Source organism: Oncorhynchus tshawytscha, linkage group LG07, assembly GCF_018296145.1.
Source record: "Oncorhynchus tshawytscha isolate Ot180627B linkage group LG07, Otsh_v2.0, whole genome shotgun sequence".
In the NCBI taxonomy this organism is placed as follows: domain Eukaryota; kingdom Metazoa; phylum Chordata; class Actinopteri; order Salmoniformes; family Salmonidae; genus Oncorhynchus; species Oncorhynchus tshawytscha.
In genome coordinates, this window is record NC_056435.1 from 3469480 (window position 1) to 3482653 (window position 13174).

The following is a 13174-nucleotide window of genomic DNA, read 5'->3' on the forward strand; positions in this document are numbered from 1 at the left end:
TACCGATCCTGTGCAGGTGTTGTTACATGTGGTCTGCCACTGCGAGGACGATCAGCTGTCTGTCCTGTCTCCCTGTAGCATTGTCTTAGGCGTCTCACAGTACGAACATGGCAATGTATTGCTCTGGCCACATCTGCAGTCCTCATGCCTCCTTGCTGCATGCGTAAGGCACGTTCATGCAGATGAGCAGGGACCCTGGGCATCTTTCTTTTGGTGTTTTTCAGAGTCAGTAGAAAGGCCTCTTTAGTGTCCTACGTTTTCATAACTGTGACCTTAATTGCCTACCATCTGTAAAGTGTTAGTGTCTTACCGACCGTTCCACCAGTGCATGTTCATTAATTGTTTATGGTTCATTGAACAAGCATGGGAAACAGTGTTTAAACACTTTACAATGAAGATCTGTGAAGTTATTTGGATTTTTATGAATTATCTTTGAAAGACAGGGTCCTGAAAAAGGGACGTTTCTTTTTTTGCTGAGTTGACAAGAACAGGTGTCGCAGGAATGCCAAGAAGATCATCAGGGACCCCATAGCCATGCCCTGTTCTCCCTGCTTCAATTACTCAGAAGTGGGCAGTACAGGAGCACCATGGCAAAAACTGAAAGACTGGCCAATAGTTTGAGGGTAGAAACTATCAGACTGCTGAATAGCCACCACTAGTCAGCTACCTGCACCCCGCTCCCCCCTCCCCCGTGCTACTCCACCTATGGACATTTGCCCCGCCCCCCGTTACTCCGCCCATCGACATTTCCTGCATGTTGGAGCTCGAAGCCTAGGATTTACACTCACACCTGCAACCCTGCACGTGACTAATAAACACTCTGAATCACCTATGCTATACTGCTTTTACACAGATATTCATTATACTGCCCATTTAATTTAAAAACACATGCAAAAATCCATATCCATACTTTTATTTTGGCTATGTCAGAGGGGAGTGGTGATATGCTATGATAGATTGTAATGCAACAAAGCTTGTTTAATTTCTTTCCGACTACACTTCCCAAGATGCAATGTCGAAGCGCCTCTTGGTCACTTACCGGAAGTTTCTACGTGTTCAGTTGTCCGGAAGAGCTATTTTTTCTGAGGAAAAGGAACTTTCTTCTCAAAATAAGAGGTTCAGTAGGTACGTTTATCCAACATTCTTATCGCAGTTTGCAACTAAACCATACATTCAGTTGTAGTCTTGGCTAACGTGCTACTATGGCCAGCCAATTCCATGTCCATCAAAGGGTCTATGCAACAGACCTAACGTCAGCTAGCTACTTTGTTTAGTCTAACGTTTGTCTTTTGACACTCGCTTGCACAACTGACTTTAGTTTAAACAATATTGTTGGCAGGGAAAACCACAGTTTGCCAGCTGACGTTAGCTTTCAAGAGCCATCTAGTAGCTAGCTACTACTAGTCTGTTAGCCTGGCATGTCAACAAAAATCTGAGCACAGTATATCACACTATCTGTCGTGACTGCTGGAGAGTGTTACAGACATATCAGATAGCTAGTAAGATGTCTAAACTAAACTACCGCAGACAGACTGACAGTGTGACTGTTGCAATGACTTACTGTAATTGCATGGTAAAAGTCAATATTGTACAGGTTCTTGGATGTTGACATAAGCTGACAGTACTGTGTCACCAGGTGAGCCCTATGCAGGCAGAAAGGGAAGACTGCACCTCCACTGTAAATCAAATTCTGTATATCTATGGCTCTGATTTGGTCATCGTGATGCTTCCTGTGTTTCCCAGCACTATGTTACCGACCACCTCGCCGCAGAACGGAAGCCTGAGCGCCCGCGATGCGGCACGCCACACAGCGGGCGCCAAGCGCTACAAATATCTGAGGAGGCTGCTGCACTTCAAAGCCATGGACTTTGAGTTTGCCGTGTGGCAGATGCTCTACCTGTTCACCTCCCCACAGAGAGTGTATCGTAACTTCCACTACAGGAAGCAGACCAAGGACCAGTGGGCCAGAGACGACCCTGCCTTCCTGGTGTTACTCAGCATCTGGCTCTGTGGTCAGTATCTTGGGTGTTTCTGAACAAGTGTGCTTTATAATAACAAGGAGTGGGAACTGTGTAGCAATCGTTTGACCACTAGAATAGCTTTTTGCAATTTAGAGAAAGTATAAATATGCACAACCCCAACAAAAAGCAAAGCACCTTTAAGGCATCATATTAAAGCCTTGATTAGAAATGAAGCAGCAACAGAAATCATTAACAAACTCAAAATAGGATGCAATAAGGCTTTCTTGTGTAAGATGTAACCACCAATCAGACAGGATTGAATGTATCATTTGGAGTATTAATGCCTGGTTATGGGACCCTCTTTCCATTGAGACCCTCTTTCCACCCTCTTTCCATTCCATTGACTTGGTCTCATCTCACATGTGATTAAAACAGATCAGAGACATAAAGCGTTTGTGATGAGACTGTGTAGTCTCAAGGAAATGTTTTGATGATCAGTTACTCCACGTGCTCGACACTGAATGACTGAAAGAAATTGATAGTAATATGATTGTGGGAGCTGTTTTGTTAGACTTGTACAGTAAAATAAATAACAGACACGTAACACAGAGCTCCAGACAGTTTTACAACGGGTAACTAGCAATAGGCTGGTGCTAAATATCTCAAATGAAAAGCATCATTTTTGGACAAATCACTTGCACAATGCTAAACCTCGTTTAGATCTATTATTGAATGATGTGGCTATTGAGCAAGTTGAGGAGATTAAACTGCTGGGTGTAACCCTAGATAGCAAGCTGTCATGGTCAAAACATATAGACTCGATGGTTGCTTAAAAGGAAAGAGGTCTGTCCGTGATAGGGCGTTGCTCAGCCTTTTGACATCTCAGTTGTCCAGACAGGTCCTACAGGCCCTAGTTTTGCCGCACCTGGACGACTGCCCAATAGTGTGGTCATGTGTAGTTTCACCTGGACGACTGCCCAATAGTGTGGTCATGTGTAGTTTCACCTGGACGACTGCCCAATAGTGTGGTCATGTGTAGTTTCACCTGGACGACTGCCCAATAGTGTGGTCATGTGTAGTTTCACCTGGACGACTGCCCAATAGTGTGGTCATGTGTAGTTTCACCTGGACGACTGCCCAATAGTGTGGTCATGTGTAGTTTCACCTGGACGACTGCCCAATAGTGTGGTCATGTGTAGTTTCACCTGGACGACTGCCCAATAGTGTGGTCATGTGTAGTTTCACCTGGACGACTGCCCAATAGTGTGGTCATGTGTAGTTTCACCTGGACGACTGCCCAATAGTGTGGTCATGTGTAGTTTCACCTGGACGACTGCCCAATAGTGTGGTCATGTGTAGTTTCACCTGGACGACTGCCCAATAGTGTGGTCATGTGCGGCAAAGAAGGACAGTTGGTCCAGAACAAAGCAGCCCGTATCTCACTTAGATGTACATGGAGGGAAAGTGTCAGTATCATGCATGTCTGTCTCTCCTTTCTCAACATTGAGGAGAGATTGACTGCATCACTATTGGTCTTTGTGTGAGGTATTGATGTGATGAAGGTACCAAACTGTCTGTTCAAGCAGTTGGTACACAGTTTGGACACTAACCGGTACAACACAAGACATGCAAACAGAGGTCTCTTCACAGTCCCCAGGTCCAGAACAGAGGCTGGGAAACACAGTATTAAATAGAGCCATGACTACATGGAACTCTGCCACCCCAGGTAACTCAAGCTAGAAATAAAACCAATTAAAAAACAGAAAATAGCACACCTTACTGCACAAAAGGGACTGTGAAGAGAGACAGCAATGTAATATAGCTTGTATAGTCATTTGCACTGTACTACTATGTATTAGACCTAGATAGTGTGCATGTACTGAAATGTAGACTGTGATGTTTTACATGTATGTATTTCAGTCCTTTACTAATAATGTTCTGCATTATGTCATGTTTCATGTGAACCCCAGGAAGAGTAGCTGCTGGGGATCCTAATAAACAAATATATTACAAATTACAATATCATCTTTCTGCTTTTGTCCTGTGGCTGTGGTTGACACCGGTCTCTCGTCCTCTGTGTGTAGTGTCCACAGTGGGCTTTGGGCTGGTGCTGGACATGGGCTTTGTGGAGACTCTGAAGCTGCTGCTGTGGGTGGTGTTCATAGACTGCATCGGCGTGGGCCTGCTCATCTCCACACTCATGTGGTGAGTAGAGATTTAGAGAAAGAGCTAGATGGACATAAGGTGTATGGAATGGCTGGAAGCCTATGAGGCCAGATGGAGCCAGAAGCATCATTGTGTGTATGTCTATCTGGTCCCTTCAGATACAGAGTAGAGGTTGTCTTCGGGCTGTGCAAATGTTGGTCCTTCCCCATGATCTTCTAAAGGCCCTTTCCTGTCCGTGCTGTATCCCCAGGTTCATCACCAATAAGTACCTGCTGAAGCCGCCCAGCAAGGACTATGATGTAGAGTGGGGCTACGCATTCGATGTGCATCTCAATGCCTTCTACCCCCTGCTTGTCATCCTGCACTTCCTACAGCTCTTCTTTATAAACCGTGAGTGCAGACTTGTTATTACACATTTCTAACATGTTACGGTGTTATTTGTTGTAACGGTGTCTGATCTCTGCTGTTTGTTTCAGATATCGTAGTGATAAACTCAGACTGGTTCCTGGGGTACTTTGTAGGGAACAGTCTGTGGCTGACAGCCATCGGCTACTATCTATACATTACATTCCTGGGATACAATGGTGAGGTCCCCTTTTAACAAAGATTTTTTATAGCTAAACCAAGATAGACCACAGCCTGTTCCAATGGGAACAAATGAGTCATAGTGGGCAGAACAAGCAAGGAGGTGGGCATAGCCAAGCACGAGCCAGCGAGAAAATCTTGGCCCATTCTAGCATGCATCTGCATATTTCCGTTAGAGAGAACCTACTCTGTTAAGTGCACATGTGCTGTAACTCAATTCCCTTTTGCACTCCTAAACAATGTGTTTTTTTACAACTTTTGCAAAGGGTAAAGTCCACTCTGTTCATAACAGATTCTAGTTTTGGGAACAGAAAACTGTATTGAGATCAAATGTTTCAAAACTTGCAGTATGTCGGTCATCCTTCCTCTGGTGGCCACTGGGCATCATTTTACATTTAATTTAACAGACGCTCTTATCCAGAGCGATTACAGGGGAAATTAGGGCCTTGCTTGAGAGCATAGACAGATTTTCCCCACCCAATCGGCTCAGGGATTCAAACCAGGACCCTTTCGGTTACTGGCCCAATGCTCTTAACCACTAGGCTACCTGCCGCTTCCTCTCACTGCCATATTTGGTAGTGAGTGGAAACGACAAGCGGATGCATCACATTTATATATTTGTTCTGTGGTTTTATTCACCTTTAAAGGGATAGTTCACTGGGGGTGAAAGCATCAGACCCTCTACCAACTGTATATTTACTCCAGTTCCTCTCTCGCTGTCCCTCCTCAGCCTTGCCCCAACTGCAGAACACAGTGGTTCTTCTCTACCCCTTCGCCCTGCTAGTTCTCCTCTACATCCTCTCGCTCTCCCTGGGATGGAACTTCACCAAGGGCCTCTGCTGGTTCTACAAGTACCGCGTCCAGTAGACACTAGTCAGGACCAGAGCTCACAGTCAGGTGGCTCATGGACTCATGGACAATGCTTTCATTCTGGAATGTGATTGGATGGGGTGATGCAGTTTTGTATACTTTGTAAATAATACTTTGGCTGTAAGATACACAAATCGTGGATTGTTTTTAAGATTATATCTCGGTTTGTTTTCTTTTTTTTAATATGACGTACTGAAAATCTTGTTTATTGAAGAGAAATAGAAGTAAAGAAGTGGTGAATTTGTATTTCAATTGGACGAAGGGGCATTTCTCTGAGTGTACATTCCTGAGCACTTTCAATAAAGAGGTTTTACTTCATCCCCTTTTCATTAACAGGAAAGTAATGCAATTTAAAACAAGTAACCTGGTAACATCACTCAGGGACATTTGCTGTTGACCTCAAGACTATATCAGAAAATTAACATTGTAGAATATTTATTTTCTGATAAAGTAAAATGATTGGTGATTCAGAACATAATGGCATGTCAAAACAACACTAGAGACATATCCACCACCTCAAACTGTCTCCCTCTTATCAAGATCTATCTGTACAAAACTCATTACGAAGAGTGGAATTTTGGAGCCCCCCCCCCTATAATTTTGTAAAAATAAACAATTGAAAGTAATATGGGACAGCGGTATCAGTGTAGTTCCCTTATTACTTCAGGGAGTCCAACATCCCCTTGAAGCTCTCCAGGTCCACTGTCCTCATGATGACAACTTGGTGCTCCTTCTCCAGGACTCCCAGCTTGTCCAGGACCATCATGCCCCAGGTGTCGGTCCCCTGAAGCTCCACGGTAACCGCCACCGGCTCAGACACCCACATGAAACAGTCACCGATGGCCGTCGCCATGGTGTACGAGTTGCACGTCACGAAACCCGGGCCAGCTGTCATCTCACGTTGGTAGCGAAGTCCATGGTGTGTTTGAAGATGTTCTTCATGAAGCGGGCCTTGTCTGAGTCCTGGGCCAGCCAGTTGTCACAGAACGACTGCAGAGTGCAGATTAGAGACAGATGGGACAAGTGTGTTTGGAGAAAAGACTAATCAATTTGCTCAAACAAAATGTAAAATCTTTGTAAAAAGGCTGCAAGTGATATTTCGATAGACAATTCATTACTAAGTAAGCCAGTGGATGAATCTCAATAATTGAAAGTGGCCACCTCTCCTTGTCTCATTTCCTCCCATCTGCTCTGATGTGAGAGCTGGACCAGTACTTACAATAAGCCTGGTAGTGTGTGAGCCTTTAATTAGTCTGTATAGGTAGATGACCAGAACCTGTGCTCTTACCCATGGTAGTGATGTAGGTTGGACAGAAGAAGTGGTTCAGGACGATGTAAGCAGTCTCCGGGTCGGCAGCAAAGTTGAACTCTGCACACACTGTGGTGTTCCCCCTCGCTGCAAACACATAATATCCAAGAAACAAATACGTTATTATTAGGTCATTATTACTTACATAATTTCATAACATCCTACAAGGTCAATTGACTGTATGACAAAGTATGTTGATAAGTCACTAGGCCTATGCAAATTACATTATAGACAAAGCCCTTACAGTCAAGTGTTGCCTCCCATGATGAAGAGACCTTTGAGTTTCTGAGGGAGGGTGGGGTCAATCTTCACTGTAAGGGCAAGGTTGGTCAACGGGGCCATAGCTACCAGGCACACCTAGACAGAGAAACACTTGAGTCAATCCAGACATCTACTATGAAGGGGAAAAAAATGCCATTAACGTCTTGGCAACAAAGCACTAGACCTTGTTATAAACTGGTCCTAAACATCTCAAACTAAGAGCATTTTATTTTGGTACAAATCATTCATTAAGTGCTAGACCTCAGTTGAATCTGGTAATGAATGGTGTGGCCGTTGAACAAGATGAGGAGACTAAATTACTTGGCGTTACCTTAGATTGTAAACTGTCATGGTCAAAACATATAGATTCAATGGTTGTAAAAATGGAGAGAAGTCTAGCTGTAATAAAGATGCTCTGCCTTTTTTGACACCACACTCCAAAATGCAAGTTCTGCAGGCTCTAGTTTAGTCTAATCTTAATTATTGTGCAGTCATGTGGTCCAGTGCTGCAAGGAAAGACCTAGTTAAGCTGCAGCTGGCCCAGAACAGAGTGGCTCTTCATTGTAATCAGAGGGCTGATATAAATACTATGCATGCCAGTCTCTCTCAGCTAAGAGTTGAGGAGAGACTGACTGCATCACTTCTTTTTAAGAAACAATGTGTTGAAAATCCCAAATTGTTTGCATAGTCAACTTACACACAGCTCTGACACACACACTTATCCCACCAGGGATTTGTTCATAGTCCCCAAATCCAGATTTTTTTTAAAAAAAGGTACAGTATTATATTGAGCCCTAATTGCATGGAACTTCCTTCCATCTCATTTTGCTCAAATAAACAGCAAACCTGGTTTAAAGAACGCGATAAAGCAACACCTCACAGCACAACGCCTCTCCCCTATTTGACCTAGAATAGTTTGTGTGTATGCATTGATATGTAGGTATGTGTGCCTTTTTAAAAATGTATGTAGTTCTGTCCTTGAGCTGTTGTCTATTAATGTTGTGTATTATGTCATGTTTTGTGTGGACCCCAGGAAGAGTAGCTGCTGCTTTCGCAACAGTTAATGGGGATCCTAATAAAATACCTTCTTGTTTGGATTCCAAGCCCCAATGCAAAGACATTTCTCATAGATCTAGGGGTGCTGAGGTTTGGTTTTAGCCTAGGAACCTAACCCTTTTGTTACCGACCTCTCCAGGGTTCTCATTGACCAGCCTGATGACAGCCCCTTCTGTCTGCAGCAGCTCCAGGCCCAGGGCATCTGGGTCAGGGGCGTCCCCCAGCCCATCCTGCCCGTGGAAGGAGCCTGCCGACAGGGGGTGGCCAATCAGAGGCTCCGCAGTGCCACCGAACACTGGGATCTAACGCAACACAGCAGTCATAGAGTATAAGCTTACCACCAAAATTGTATGATCGTTACAAATGAAATGGTTGTTTAATGAAGTGAGCAGTCTTTCCACCAGGCCTACCTCAAGTCTCTGGAAGACCTTGAGGACTCGCAGTGTGTTCCTGCAGGAGTTTTCCAGGGAGGCGTTGCCGCTTACGCAGGTGATCCCCAGGACCTCCACGTTTGGGGCTGTGAGAGCCATCATGATGGCTTGAGCATCATCCACCCCCGTGTCCACGTCAAGCACCAGTTTCTTCTCGAACCTCCTTGAACACTTAGAGGTGCATTCAACGACAGTCAGAACAGCAGTAACATTACATGGGACATTACACTCCAAAATCTAAGTTTGTCAACCATTTCTTTACCCGCAAGATTGTGCTTGACAATAGTTTGTCGTTGCGGACTCGTCTTCTTTGAAAGACTAAAGCATGTCTGTTACACCTCGTCATGCACCTTTATATCGGAATGAATGGAGAAGACACACAGTATAGGAATTGAATCATAAGTTATCAGGCCGAGTAGAGCAGCAGTAAAGAATATCTGATATTGCCTATATGGAAACCCTATGTGTAACCCTGCCAGCTATACATGTGTGTGTGTGTTGGAACTGGCTTCTCAATGCATTTTTCGAATTGACCGGGCTAACGTTCTGTGCATTGAAATATAATTATATTTGTAATGGTTCAGTGCTACGCGAAACCCATTGACAAATGTCCTGCACACGTAGGTGGATAACCAGAGTTTTCCGGCCTGTCACAGGTCAAAAGGTTGGTAAACTGAAGTCTGTTATTACCAAGCTGATTACCGTTGGAGTCCACGTAGCGAACCGGAGTGTAAGCTCGAGACTGCCGGGTGGTTGTTCGAGGACAGGTTAAAAAAAATACCACCACCACACCACTGTATGTGAGGGTGTAACATCCCCAACGTTGTGGCAACGTAATGGCAATGCTCCAGATCCAGGCCGCCTTTTTCTTGCCTGTTCTCTTAGCTTTGTGTCAGTGTCTATCACCATTCGAATCCCTTTGGTCACCTCGTTTCTTCGTTTCTTTCGCATTGTTCAAACAATGCAAAACTTAATACATTTCTAATTAGTTTTTTTTATACTGTCCCCATTACGAAAAAAAAAGTTATTGTCCTGGAAAACATTACATTGAAATATTCTTATGACGGACCGTGGCTGCAAAACAGTGCCCCCTTGTCAGCAGATATGTAGGCTAAATGACTATGGACACAAGCAAAAAAAAGTCATCTACAAATGGAAGTTAGCTACCTCGTTTTTGGACGCACTCCTTTATAATGTGATAAGACATTTCTGCCACCGTGTATACAAGTCAGATGTATGGTCACATAATTCCACTCAGGATTGTAATGGTGCCTTGGATTTAATCATTTGACTTTAATTGTTCTTGCGTCGCGGCCGTAAAACTGGACAAAAGTCTCATTTTCGAATGCGGTGAGCGCATTATTAAAGTCTGTATAATTTGAGTATGTCGACCCAACATTAATAAGAGAAGCCATTCCTCTGCGAGAAACAGATGTCCTTTCACGGAACCGCAGCCACTACTATAGAGTTCTTCTTATTCCCCCTTTTTGTTTGTTCTTCAGTGTGCAACCCAGATGTTGAGTGCATTACTGCCACCCTCTGGACTGGAGTGTGATTGAGCGTAATAGACCACATGAATGTGGACTGCTTATGTCTGCCAAGGCTGTATTCTTAGCAGACTGTAGATCTCCAAAACATTTTCCTAACGCAGTCAAACGTATTAAAATACCAATCTTTGGACATATCCTGAACAGTGGAGGAAAATATGTATATATTCCAGAGATGTTTTAGTCAAAATAAAGTGCGTCCAATATGAATGATTAAATAAAAATAATACAGGATTACAAATGGGGCTAACAGCAGAGTAGATTTGCATTCACTGTGCGTCACTACGGGCCTGACAGTTGTCCAAGAAATTCGACCCGGCACTCCTTTGCAAAATGAGAAGTGAAAAATAAACCCAATTACCTCCACCTCTGGAAATGAGACGCTGATCTCCATAGTCTGCCGTATGCCAATGGGGCTGCCATTGTCTTCAAGTAGCACTGTATTTTAGGAATCAAAATTTGTTGAACCTTGTTTCTTTCTAGTTGTGACTATGAGTACGTCACCACAGACATTATAACTGGCTTCATATCTCTACAGCTTTGCTACTGTATAACAAGTGGCATCTTGCAGAGAACAAAACCCTAGTAAACAGACAAGGTTTTTGTTTTACTGTGGCCTGGCTGGATGACATTTCACTCTAGCTGGAGTCACCCAGATAAGATTCTGGAATACAATGAATTGCAATGAGAAGAACGGAACCTTCCAACACCCAACATCTTGATGTAAACTTTCAAGTCTCCCATTACAAAGACAAAACAAAGACGTTGAACAATCTTTTATTAGCGTCAGATATTGATGAAAGCTTCATCTAAAGCAACAGTCAGGCCTATACAGATATCCTCTTTGTGCAGGATACAAGATATGCGCTCATTACAATAGAAATATATACAAATCCAATCCCAACACTTATTGAATTATACCCTATAGTATAGTACATAAATGCAAAATAAAGTCTGCAGATAGCAAAATATGTTTCCAATAATACTAAAAATATTTATGAGCATGAAAGACACTACAGTAAACAATAGACTAAATGTACACAAACTGCATCTCACAGTTGAGTCTATGGGTAAATCCTGTCATGTGCAGTACAGAAGTGCCTGTTGAAAAGCAAACATATGTGAAGCTTTGCTACATACACACACAACTCATTTGTAGGGTCAAGTCTCCTCTGGCTCAATTGTGTATCAAATTGCAATCTCATTAAATGTTGCAAAACAGAAAGTTGACATTGCCGCTTGGTGGTGAAAATAGACATGACAAATATGTTGTTGAGCAGCAGTTTCCAGATTAACGTACAATGTAACTCCCATACCGATAACATTCTACCGACTATTTTACCCTGGTCAACAACGCCTGCCAACAAGACAATCCTAAAATAACAGTGCAACAAATGCAGAAAATGACCTTAAAGAAAAGTGCTTCTTGGGTGTTTAAATGGTTTCCTACTGGCCTTTACTTGGTTCAACATTAGAACAGAAAATAATCTACTCGATTTCCTTTACAAGTCAATCTTATAATGTGTTATGTTTTATTTATTACCCTCAAACCAAACTTTTTCCAGAAATTAACTTGTTAAGAGGGAAGTGGATCTTTCTAGAACATAGTTTTTTAATATTCCTCTTTAAGTCTTAAAGGAATAATTCAGGATTTTGGCAATGAGGCCCTCTTTGTGCTAAGCTAGTTAGCATTGGCTCGCGAAACTACCTCTAACTTCACCCGACTCCCGGGTGAACTCGTGCCAAAATCCCAAACTATCCCTTTAAGACAGTGCTAAGTCTTCACAGTGAGCTACCAGATAATGCCACACAGCTAAATCCATTCACAATCACAACCCTTCATTTGGCAAAGAAGTTAAACGCAGGCTTTACAGATATGAAAAGGGAAACAGGACATAGGTGAGGTACGCATCAGACACTGAAAGCTCTGGTTGGTCTTAGGTTGCCATTGCAGTCTGTGGGACGTCTCTCTACAGGGTTTCTTAAACTATGGGTCGGGTTCCAAAGTGGGCCCTGGGCATGCAAGAGGTGGGTCGTGAGTTATGAGAATACAGCTCTAATCACACACTATTTAATCTTCATTTTGGTCACTGGTGAACCATTTGGGTCACAGGAGGATGGTCAATTTCTTATTCAGTTCTGGAGCTGAAAACGTTCAAAGATCCCCTGCTCTACAGGATTAGAGTACTGCTAAATCCACGTGGGGAAGGAATCCTTCATCAAGTCCGTCAGACTAGCTTGACTTCCACAATGTGTAGTCCATACGTAAAACACTCCCTAAATAAGAACTCTGAAATGCATAGGATCTGGCCAATGACGCCAACCAAATGTACAAATCCCAGTTTACATGTTAACTATGGGTTGAGAGACACGACTTTGAACATAGTCAGCATGAAGTAGCATCGTCCCAGGATGAACATTTGGTGACCTATAGATTGCCTGAGGCTCTGAAAATAACTAAAAGTCATCTGTGTATAGTGGTAAAGAATCAGTGACCATCTTTTCAGGAAAACAACCTCCTTGCTGTATCTTGACTACGCTAAAAACGTAATTTAACCAGACAGTGTTGTCACTAGTCCCAACTGACTTATCTACAACTTCAGAACCATCTAGAAAGTATGTATGCGAGGTCTGAATAAATTGTATATCGTTTCTCAACCAGTAGTGGTTTGGCATTTTCCCCATTCCATAGTTTTTGCTATTCTTCTTTGAAAATGGAAAATATGCATCGATTCAGTGCACAGGCATTTACCACAGGACCTCCGCAACTACCGTAGGTTGAAGACCATTGATTCATTTTTTTTATGCTGCTGTTGTTGCTGTCCCTATTACAATAGAATAGATTATGATCCAAATCAAGTGTCAACCTTCCCAAACGTTCCGTCGGGGGGCCTGTAATGTTTGGGGAAGGCCTTGAGCTGCAGACAGTTAAAAGCATACTTGCGACATCCCACGTTCTTCATGGTATTCTCCCGTCTGCAGCCCTCA

General features: G+C 43.1%; 2 protein-coding genes and 1 pseudogene across 8 annotated transcripts in view; 1 reads left to right on the plus strand and 2 right to left on the minus strand.

Annotated features, from left to right (window-relative positions):
- Positions 1–997: 997 nt before the first annotated feature.
- LOC112266370 (protein unc-50 homolog) lies at positions 998–5900 on the plus strand. The gene is made up of 6 exons (XM_024443771.2): positions 998–1125; positions 1744–2012; positions 4046–4166; positions 4378–4517; positions 4604–4711; positions 5443–5900. The coding sequence occupies exons 1-6, from the start codon at positions 1013–1015 to the stop codon at positions 5577–5579; spliced, it is 888 nt and encodes a 295-aa protein (XP_024299539.2). The 5' UTR covers positions 998–1012; the 3' UTR covers positions 5580–5900.
- On the minus strand, positions 5741–9590 carry LOC112267675 (annotated as a pseudogene).
- Positions 9591–10947: 1357 nt separating this feature from the next.
- LOC121846757 (inositol polyphosphate-4-phosphatase type I A-like) overlaps positions 10948–13174 on the minus strand; it is a 51397-nt gene continuing 49170 nt past the window's right edge. For all 7 annotated transcript variants that reach the window (XM_042323897.1, XM_042323896.1, XM_042323894.1 and 4 more), the window contains one exon: positions 10948–13174. In XM_042323897.1, the coding sequence (XP_042179831.1) occupies positions 13042–13174 (133 nt within the window). In that variant the 3' untranslated portion in view covers positions 10948–13041.